This window comes from Lasioglossum baleicum, chromosome 10 (assembly GCF_051020765.1).
Source record: "Lasioglossum baleicum chromosome 10, iyLasBale1, whole genome shotgun sequence".
In the NCBI taxonomy this organism is placed as follows: domain Eukaryota; kingdom Metazoa; phylum Arthropoda; class Insecta; order Hymenoptera; family Halictidae; genus Lasioglossum; species Lasioglossum baleicum.
In genome coordinates this window covers 12,702,322-12,713,578 of record NC_134938.1, presented here as the reverse complement: position 1 = coordinate 12,713,578, position 11,257 = coordinate 12,702,322, and the positions used below count along the sequence as shown (strand labels likewise).

Sequence of the window (11,257 nt, the reverse complement as noted above, 5' to 3'; positions counted from 1 at the left end):
CAGTGATATACAGTTCAAAAGGAATGGTCGTATAATGTTAATTTAACCAAAGATGTGCAACAGCGAACATAAATATATTCCTGAGATCATTTGAAGCAACATTTTCCTTTGCGAAAATGGCGTCCGTGGCTTTGTTAAGGAGTTATTAACGAAAAACACGACTGTGCCAACACGCGTCTACGTCGAACTCTGATTGGTCCGTTTCTTTTCGTTAATAACTCCTTAACAAAGCCGCGGACGTCATTTCTGCAAAGGAAAATGTTGCTTCAAATGATCTCGGGAACCTCCCATTTCCGGATGTTGAAGGAATTTTGAGACACGCTGTACAAGTACATATGTTCTAAGATTATAATAATGGTCTAGTTGAACGAACCAGCTGATCGGACTGATGTCCTGTCTGTACACGGTGTTGCCACATGTTCCGGCCTGCACTATAGACGGCCGTGGACGAGGCGATCATTTGTTATACCGCTGCAATTACGTCTACGTCCACGTCTGTTGCATCCACGCAATAGAATCGTTGTTATAATTAATATGAGAGCCACGAAGGGATCGAAATGGGTCGCGTATGATGTTCACGTGGGAATTTCGGTGGAGGCCGATCTTTGTTGCACGACGATCATCAGACTTTGAATGGCACACTCGTTGCCGTAATAATTGTGCGATCGAGTCTGGCTTACTTAGGTATCCGGTTTTCCTCGCGAATGCGTTTTCCGAACGGCGACCAGGGTTGCCATCTTATCGCCATGTGAATGCCGGTGTGTCGCACATTTGACAATGTTTATTATCGTCTCATTTGTTTCTACAACCCGAAGATTCGATTCAAAGCCCGAAGGGGTGGCTATTTAAAATTTACTTCATTTAATGATAAAAACTAAAAAATATTCTATTTCCTTTTCCGTACCTTAGTTTAGTATTTAAAAAAAAATTGATTAAATTAATTCTCGATTTCCAAATCGTAATATGAAAGTGCAGATAATTTCCTTTATGTTTATACATATATGTATGTGTGTATGCTATGTATAAAGGTTTACAAAATATCAAAGGTTTACAAGATATTGCTTAACAACTATAGAAAACACAAATCTAATAATAAATGTTTTTAATATAGCAGAAAATAAAAGATGTTTGCATTGATTTACAAGATACAGCAAGTAAGATACAAGCCAAGGAAAAATGTCTTTCTTCTTTTAATTATCTTATTAAGGTGAAACTAATACACTGGCGACCTCAAATCTTTTTAGTATGTCCGCTGTTTTCAATTGTGCATACCCCTTTTTGTCATAAATGCATAAAATCCGCAATCCACTAATGAATTTGATAAAAATGCGATGTAACTCGCAATTTTGTTAGGGTATGGCTCTGTGACCTGCGCGAAGGACAGCTATGCTCTCCGCCAATCAGAAGTGATTACGAAAATCACGAATCACTGTGAAAAATCATCGTGATTGGGAACCAGAGTTGGGCAAAAATTTTATGTAAATAAAAATTTCGAATTAGTGGGTTTGAAACCCACTTGGAAAAAAGCCCACTTTATTCGAAATTTGTATTGAAATGAAATTTTTGCCCAACTCTGTTGGGAACGAACGTGTTCTAGTGGCTACCCTGGTCTCCCGACGAAAACCGAGGAGGTGGCAACCCTGCCGGCAACCGATCGCTATCGTCCGATCCTCGATTTTTACCCTGAAAATTAGATTACAATTTGGAGCACTATTCGTTGATCCTCAGTTGCACCGGTCGAGTGGGATAAGGCTACTTTCTACAGACACAACCTGCTCGATTAATCCTACGACAATGAAATATTAACGACGGAAGTAGATAGTCGCGCAAAACAACGTCGGATTGGAAGAAAGTTAGAGAAACTGGGCCCGGGCGTAGGAAATATCCGATCCGCTAAAAGTTGGCCGACTAATATGCCAATAGAAAGTTACAAAATGTCGATCGACCGCTGGTTTTACGGCAGAAACGGTGGCAGTTGTTCGAGCGTTTCGCAAAAGCCGAGTGAAAACGCTGACCGCTCGCTGTGCCTCCGCAGGTCGAGATCTGTTTCACCGAATCTCGGTTCAGCCTTGCGCTCGGTCAGTTTCAAGGTAACAAGCAAAGGAGTCGATACGCTCTTCGTTACACACACAATGTTCATTTTCACGGTTCACTCGAAAAGTCAGGGTTGCTTGCAAACATTCGCATTACCAAACGAAGCGTTCAACAGAAATATTAACCCTCAGCACTCAGAGAGTCTTCATTCAAAATTGTTCTACCATTATTCAAAATATTGTTTACATTATTAAATATATCGGTATCTAATCAGTAAACTGTGGATTTTTGTGCAATCACGGCTTTTGAAAATTTTCAATAAATGCTAGGGTATAAAATATGACAGAATTTACTACGATTTTAATTGATTTCAGATCTAAAAAAATTTTTTTGAGACCACGCTTACATTAAAATGCACTAAAGAGGAGAAAATAATTTTTTTATACATTAGCGACTACAAATAAAAACGTGGAGCGCTAAACTATATTGCCGTAATCTTCGTGAGCGCTCCACGCTTTTATTTGTAGTTACTCATGTCTAAAAAAATTATTTTCTACTTTTTAGTCTTCTTTAAATGGAATGCAACATATAGTAATACTGGTATGAAATAGTAAGATATAGAAACGCAAGATATGGAAATAAGCGAGATAGAATGAGGGGATGACTTCGAGAGACGACGTCTCTTGATGGAATCCGAAATTGTCCGAAATGGAACTGAATGAACGGAACACCGCACTGACTGAGCTCCTTCGGTGCGAAATGGGTCAGTGGAGTGGGGATGAGTCGGAGTGGGAACGCGTAGTGGAGTAGGGAGCGCTGGCGCGCGGAGTGGGGATCGCTGAACGCGATGACATACTACCGAGTATCGCGCGACGAGGTGTGACGGTTAATATTAAAATTTTTTTCTCCTGAACGCACAGTTTTCTTTTCAATTTGTTTTTTAATATTGCATTGTCATCCAGTCCTGAGCTATGTTTAAAGTCTCAAGTCTCTAGCTCATCGGGAAGTGATCTAAAATTCGATTACAAGATTTGACGCATACAACAACGATAACTCGGCAAAAAATTGAGTTATATGATTTTTTATGACTTTATTTGAAATTAAATTTGCACGGGAAATAAAATTGTATTTTATTCCAATTTCTTAAAACTCGTCTACAAAAATTGAAAATTGCATGAACGTATTATACCAATTTCGTATCCGTGAAATTCGAAGAGAGTCACAGGGAATGGAAATATTCTACTATAATATTAGGAGCAGGAGTCCGAAGGTTGAATGAAGTCTTCAAATTTATTTCTCATCGAACAAAGCGTCGTCGGTAATTGACGTTGACGTCATCATTACGGTTTCACGTTCTGTGAAGCAACTTTTTATCATTATGTAACTACATTATCTCGAGAGGTTCGCCGACAATGCGCGTGTTCCGTTCGGTTGGAGGAGACCTCATCTGTTAAGTTAATTATATAAACGTTAGTTAATTGACGCGATTATTCTTACGTCACCGAAAGTAAAATCGCAGACAGTGCTATAATTAGAGTTTGAGCGCGTGCTGGCTGGCTCGTTCGGTCTCATTCTACTCCATAAACGCATGACCAGTCAGTCGTCTGAACCGATGTTGTTTCCTTATCCGTTTTCAGTCAAATTCGTCTTATCGATTGCGTCGTTGGCGTCGAACAGGTGGACAGATTCTATGGATTTAATCACCTGCCAACGACAGGACAAAATGGACAATTAATACTCGGGATCATGCGTCTAGTTCAGGCCTGGCCAACACGCGGCTCGCCGGGCGATTTTATCAAACAAAGTAATTTATATATATTTTTTAAGCACGAGTATTTTCTATCAAATTAATCGCAAAATTCAGAGCTTCCCGATGATATACAGTTCAAAAGGAAAGGTCACTGAATGAGGTTATAATTAACGATTTAGTTGTCAACCTAACACATTTCTATTGAAACTTTTGTTTAAAAAAAATATTAAATAAATGAAAATACAATACTTATATTACATTCGAGAGATATTCTAACTTAAGATATTTTGCACAACGAGTTGTGAGTGCTTTTGGACCGTATATGTTTGTGAAACATTTCTTTCGAAGATGAAATTTACTAAGAGTTCATTACCTGCTTCATTAACTGATGCCAATTTAGAAAACGAGCTAACAAAAGATGTGCAACGTTGAACAGTAATATATTCCTGAGATCATATGAAGCAATATTTTCCTTTGCGAAAATGCTGTCCGCGGCTTTGTTAAGGAGTTATTAACGAAAAACACGACCGTGCCAACACGCGTCTAGGTCGCGCTCTGATTGGTCCGTGTTTTTCGTTAATAACTCCTTAACAAAGCCGCGGACGCCATTTCTGCAAAGGAAAATGTTGCTTCAAATGATCTGAGGAACCTCCTATTTCCGGATGTTGAAGGACTTTTGAGATAGTTGAGACATTTTAGATTTGCAAAAATTAAATGAAAGTAAGGATAAACAAATATCTTATTAATTAAGACTGTCGAGAGTTAATTATATTGAATTATAGTATGATTATTATAAGCATGTTTACATATTTTATATATTAATCATATCAAAGCTTCATCAAAGTGGCCCGTGAAACCATTTGGGTTGGCCAGGCCCGGTCCAGTTCTACGAGCTTACCGCCACCGCTACCTCGACAGGTCGCGAACGACCCCGGCACCGCATACGTGATTTAATATTCGCGAGTGAATTTTTCGCGCGAGCAAAGTCTTTCCATTCATCGATCGGAGCACGTTAATAGGCTGCCAGATTTCTATGGAAGTCATTATTCATCCGGCGCAGGAGTTTCTCCGCGGAAAGGATAGTCATCCGTTAACTGCAAGGTGATAAGCAGCACGGCCAACAGTATTTCTAACGGTAGTTCGAGTCTGACATTTGAACTTTGCAGCTTTTTTTACCGACACCATGCCGAAGGACAAATAATTATTACGACCGAAGGAACACGTCGCTCTCGGAAGCAACACGTCGCTCGGTGTGGACGATCGTAAACGCGTTGAAACCTCTGACTGCCGTTCGGAAAAATTAATTCCTCGAATGTGCATAGCTGTGACGAAAGTTGCAGAACCCGTTGGATCGACGGTCCCGCATCGCGAGGTACGATTTTTCGGTGGAATTCCAGTGGAATAACTTTTGCTCCTGTATAGAAAACATAGTTGTCGAATTATTTCGTTCGGCGTGTACACTGAAAACTTGCGTAATAATTGTACATAATAAAGGGTCCGCCAATAGAGATGCAGTCAAGTGGACCATGTTGAAAATTTCGACCATCGTATCCACCTTTGTAAAACCAGTTGTGGTGAACATTTGAGTGATATCACGCATAAATGGCACAGATAAATGGTCAAAATAAAATAATTGTTGTTATTGTACGCGTCAAATCTTGTAATCGAATTTTAAACCACTTCCCGATGAGCTAGAGACTTGAAACTTTAAACATAGCTCAGGACTGGATGACAATGCAATATTAAAAAACAAATTGAAAAGAAAACTGTGCGTTCAGGAGAAAAAAAAGATTTAATATTGATTGTCACACCTCGTTGCGCGACACTCGGTAGTACGTCATCGCGTTCAGCGATCCCCCCTCCACGCGCCAGCGCTCCCTACTCCACTACGCGTTCCACCTTCGACTCATCCCCACTCCACTGACCCATTTCGCACCGAAGGAGCTCAGTCAGTGTGGTGTTCCGGTCATTCAGTTCCATTTCGGACAATTTCGGACTGCATCAAGAGACGTCGTCTCTCGGAGTCATCCCCTCATTCTATCTCGCGTATTTCCATATCTTGCGTTTCTATATCTTACTATTTCATACCTACTATTGCGTTCCATTTAAAAAAGACTAAAAAGTAGGAAATAAAAGAATATACAAAAAACACTTTTTAAAAACCACGCTTATATTAAAATGCACTAAAAAGGAGAAAATAATTTTTTCCTGGTCCTCCCGAAAGTTTAATATAAATTTAAATAAAATCATGACATTAGTGACTATAAAAATAAAAGTGTGGAAAATAAAAACTGTATTGACGTAATCTTCGTGGGCGCTCCACGCTTTTATTTTTATAGTCACTAATGTCATGGTTATTTAAATTTATATTAAATTTTTGGAAGGACCAGGAAAAAAATTATTTTCTCCTTATTAGTGGATTTTTTAAAATATAGAAGCCCCACACTACCCCCCAAACATTATCGTAGGGGGGTGTACGTAAAGGTATTTCCCCACCGCCCTGAAACAAAAAAAAAGTGCATTGTAATATAAGCGTGGTTTTTAAAAAGTTTCTTTTTATATATTCACGCTTCTATTAATAGTTTATAGTCACTAATGTCCAAAAAATTATTTTCTCCTTTTTAGTGCATTTTAATATGAGCGTGGTTTTTAAAAAGTTTTTTTTAATTTGCATTTACTTGATTGCGTCCCTCTAAATGCACAGCAGTCCATAAGTTATTGGCGCAGGTGGCAACTTATCGGCCGATATCTTACGAAAATGGCGAATTCGTAACGTATGGCGCGATACGTGTGCTAATGAGACGTATACGGTGACCCGGAGTGCATGGGGATTGGACCGAGAGCACACAGTGAAAGGTTCAACCGGGACAATAAAAATTGATCGGCTCCGGATCAGCAGTAGAATCGAGAGCACAAGAATGATTTTCAAGAGTCACGAGAAACTGGAACAACCTGCCAGGCGACCAGGCAACACGTTCTATATGCGCCTACCGTGTTACTGCAACGGTAATACAAGAGGACACGGCGACAAATTAGAACCATTCTTCCGTACGAAGACTCGGTGTCGATCGTGTCCTCCAAGCAAGGTGTCCTCTCGCGTGAAAAGGTGTCGGCGAGACACCTCAACACCACTTCAATTGGAAACACTTCATAAATCGGGGACAAGCCAGAAGAAAGGATGATGGAGACGAATCCAAGGATCGATCGAGAGAAGAGCAAACAAAGGAGCGGGCAAATTTAAGTGTTTCTTCGTATAAGTACAACGATGGCGCTCGAACACGGAGGAATGCGAGGTCCGATTTCGCCGTTGAAACTCGTGCACGGGGCCTCGCCGTCAAAGTCGCCGGTGGGTCCAGAACGGTCGCGATCGATTTTCCAGATTCCCGAGAAGCCGGGACAGTCTGGTGGGGAATATTTAGGGGATATAAGGTGCTGTAACAAGACAAGGCGGCTGTATATACAGGAGTCGAATAGATAGTGAAAGTCCCCCAGAGCTAACAGGAGCGTAGAGGGCGAGAGGGGGGCAGGGTAGGAACGGGGGACCCCAGTAAGGTATATGAGGGCCTCAGTTCGAGCAACCGCTGGTACTCTAGCCTCGCTGCCTACTTACATTCACACACACTAACACAACCCACCACCTGGAACACAATGCACACCGTCTCGACGGTACGTATACAAGTGAGCCATCGTCAACGTCGTCGTCGTTATTGCGTCCTTTTTGTAAATTTTCGTCAGCGACCGAAACCCGTTCGTCTATCACTCGCAGAGCCGGCGGCGCGATAGTGATCGTCGCCCTAATTGTCGCCGATGATCGATCGGTCGACCCGGCCTGGAGCTCGGGGTCTCGCGTGTGATGTGATCGTTTCTCGTCGTGACAGACATTGTGCTTGTGACTTGTGCATTTACTGGTACATCCAGAGAGAGAGAGAGAGACAGATTGAAAGTCTCGCTGCGAAAGTATCGCCGTCGGCAGTCACGGAACGGTTTAGACAGAGTAATTCGGCGATCGGTGCAAGCCTAGAGATAGAGGTTCCCCGCGCCAGCTGGAGTGAAACGACACGTCTCGACGACGGTGTCGATACGCGACGCGGATCGATACCACGAACAAATCCATGCGGTCGTGTACCCGCCTCTCGATCGTTATCTGCCCATGAAAACCCACCAGCTAAATTACGATTACGATCGCGCGAGCGCGGTTCGACGGGCGACCTGTTAGCTAACCGCCAGTTGCGGGGCACTCATTCCGTCTTTCTGGTCCGCGCGCGCCGAAAAAAATGTTATGAAAGCGGTTTTCTGCGCGTGGCGAGCCGCCCCGTTTTCTCCGCCGCCCACTCGCTCGAAGAAAGAAAATTATATAATGAGTTACGGCAAACAGGAACACGCTCGGGAATTATGTCGGTCAGAATGCGTAGCGGTAGAAACCGTTTTCTCGCTCGTGACCGTTCGCGCGGAACTACGGGGGGGGGGGGGGGGGGGGACGTGTTGCGCAGACGGAATCGCTCGATCTTTTCGGTATCGATGTCGCACGGGCGACCGATTCCCGAGGAATCCAACGACCGAGGCGCGTTCTCTCGCTTATCCGATGGTTCTTGCGGCGTGTGTCGGCGATTTTTCCCGCGGATCAAGAATCCGGTATCCTTCGAGTGCGGTCAGCTCGTCGTCGCCCCGTGTAATGAAGTCACGTCTGGCGGTTAAGGCTCCGGTGTCGCGGAAAGGTCATGCACCGCCGCCGCTCCCGGGCATTTTCGCGAGCAATTACAGGCGCATCGTTTAGCCGTGAATAACGCTTTGCCTTCTTCTTCTTCTGCAGGTTACGCTAATGGTAGCTGCCATACTAGCAGTATCGGCCCAGCAGTACCAGCAACCGGGTGGCAACTATGTCGACGACTATTCGGCGTACGAGTCCGCGAGACCTGCTCACCCGACTCCGAGGAGTTACGCGTCGGACGCGGCGCCGAATCGGCAAGCAGCCGCGCCGACAACCCCGAAGCCAACTCCCGTGGCGATTCTGAAGCAAATCAACAGGCACAACGAGGACGGCTCGTACACCTACGGGTTCGAGGGCGCGGACGGCTCGTTCAAGATCGAGACGAAACTGCCGACCGGGGACGTGAAGGGTAAATACGGATTCGTCGACGACACCGGTAAAGTCCGGGTGGTCGAGTACGGAGCTAATCAGTACGGCTTCCAACCGGCCGGGGAGGGTATCACCGTGGCTCCGCCGACCCTAGTGGACGAGACCCTCAATCCGGAAGCTGTCGAAGCTCAGGCCTATCAGCAGCAAGCCAACCAACAAGCCGGCAGGGGTGTGCCTCTACGAGCGCCTGCGCCTCAACCCGCACACCTCCAATACGATCAGCCAGCTTATCAACCCGCCCAAAGTCACACGCAGGCCGTCTACCCCGCGGCAAGACAGCAACAGCCCCTCCCCAAGCCGCCAATTTTCAGCCCAGGCGCTGGTCTTCCCAGATCCGAGGCTCCCAGGCAATCCCCCATCCTCCAGCAAAGCGACGAACCCTCCCCACCGTCCCAATTGTACAACCAAGGACCCGCTCAGTTCGGTCCAGCACCCATCCAGGAACACCGATCCCAACCGCAACCTCGCAGCCAGAGCGGAGGCATCCTCGACCAGCTAGCCAGAGACTATGCTCTGCCACAGGGCGTCGCACCGCCGTTACACGACATCAGCTTCGGTTATTACTAAGTCTTCTAGTCCCTCCTGTCTTCTTCTTCAGGGCGGTCCCCTCGTTCGGTTTGGTCTTTTCGTACGGTCCTCGCGTTTCACCTTACCCATTCGAGGATAAGTGTCATGGATCCAGCGCCCGGAGAACGAATCGGAAAGATTTGATAATGTACGCTGGCGTTTTACGTATGTAAACGTTCAATCGTCTTTTTATCGTCTCGTGGTCCCTTGATTTATCCACTGATTCTCTCGTAAAGCAGCGGCGAGCCGGGCAACGAAATTTCTGATGTCTGTTTCGGCGGATCAGCGAGTCGATTCCGTCACCGCTTCTCTGAGGAGCTTCCGTATTCTTGCCATTGGAACCGCGTGTTGGGAAAATGTTGAAACTCGTAATTTTACGTTTGTCCGGCCACTTTCGAACGACGTCATTTCTCCCGACGCGAACACCTTCTGTTTATCCTGTACAACTTTAAATACACGTTATGTTAAACATTCATACTCGGGGAGGGTTGGTACTGGCACTTCTTTAACCATGCGGAGGTTGCGCTCTTTTTATTGGTTCATCATATGGCTCTTGCAAATATGTTGTCGAAAGTCTCGAAGATTGTTTAATTATTATATATATGATATGTGTGTAATTATGTGTGTTCGGGCCTGCAATCTCCGCAGGGTTAAAATGATCACGCGTGAAATCTGTATCGCGGCGAGGAGTATTGTAAAAACGATGTAAATAAAATTGTACGAACCACGGTTGTCGCACGTGCCGGCTTTAATCGTAGGAGATGCAGTTCGCACGCGCCGTTGCAGGGTTGTGTCGTTAGCGTATCGTTTCAAGGAGAACCTCCTCGTGTTATTCGGCCGCGTCTTCGGGTTCGCGTCTCGCGGGACTGCATAATCAATTCAGCACGCTTACTGTTGTAACTAGATTATTGTAAGGTAATTAAACTGAGATAATATAAGACCACACACAATACACCACCACACTGCAGTGAAAAATCATTAGACCACGCGCCGGATACGCTCACGTAAATCTCAGTCCTCAACCTGTTGACCGGTCGATTTCTCGATTCTGAACAACTTACAAAGACGCAATACGAAACAAATAAAATTGAAAAGAATCTACCGATCTCGTTCCCCCAACCCTGCTCCCCGACTAAAAAACCAAAAATGACAGAAATTTTATGAGTACGATGTCGCGCGGCCGGTTCTATTGAAAGATCAAATTCGTGAACGAATTAAATATTAACCGATAGCCCAATTTGATAGCAACGAACGAAAACGGCTTCTACAACTTTCTAACTGTTCCTGTTTTTGAGCTGGTCACCGACTTACGTAACCACGCCCGGCGAACGACCTTTCGAATTATTTCTACGCCGGCAAAAAAGTTAGAGAAGGTAACGAGACCGCTTTAATTGTATCAAGCTGTTCCGGAACTACGGCCGCTGGAATTTTCGTTGCGAAATTTTAGCGCCGACCTTCACGGCTAGCCTGTTCAACTGGAGTCGCCAGATCGAGACTCGTGGCCCCGCTATTCCCCCCACGCTTCCGCCGTGATCACGTGACGCGTTCCGTCTCTGTCGTCAGTGCCGGATTGAGCCCCATAGCAGAAGTGGCAAATGCTACGGGCCCCGCGCCATACGAAACAGGGCCACCGCGTGCGGTTGGGCAGGTTGTGCCCCACACACGGGCGCTTCATCGAAGAGGCGCTGAAACATGAACGGGCAACAGCGATGCTAGGGGGCACAGATATTTTTGCTAAAAAAAAAAGGTCATTCATTGTATTTGTCTAA

General features: G+C 44.9%; 1 protein-coding gene across 1 annotated transcript; it reads left to right on the top strand.

Annotated features, from left to right (window-relative positions):
• Nucleotides 1–7,235: 7,235 nt before the first annotated feature.
• Nucleotides 7,236–10,589, top strand: Cpr97ea (cuticular protein 97Ea). The gene is made up of 2 exons (XM_076431632.1): nt 7,236–7,450; nt 8,595–10,589. The coding sequence occupies exons 1-2, from the start codon at nt 7,433–7,435 to the stop codon at nt 9,486–9,488; spliced, it is 912 nt and encodes a 303-aa protein (XP_076287747.1). The 5' UTR covers nt 7,236–7,432; the 3' UTR covers nt 9,489–10,589.
• Nucleotides 10,590–11,257: the final 668 nt, after the last annotated feature.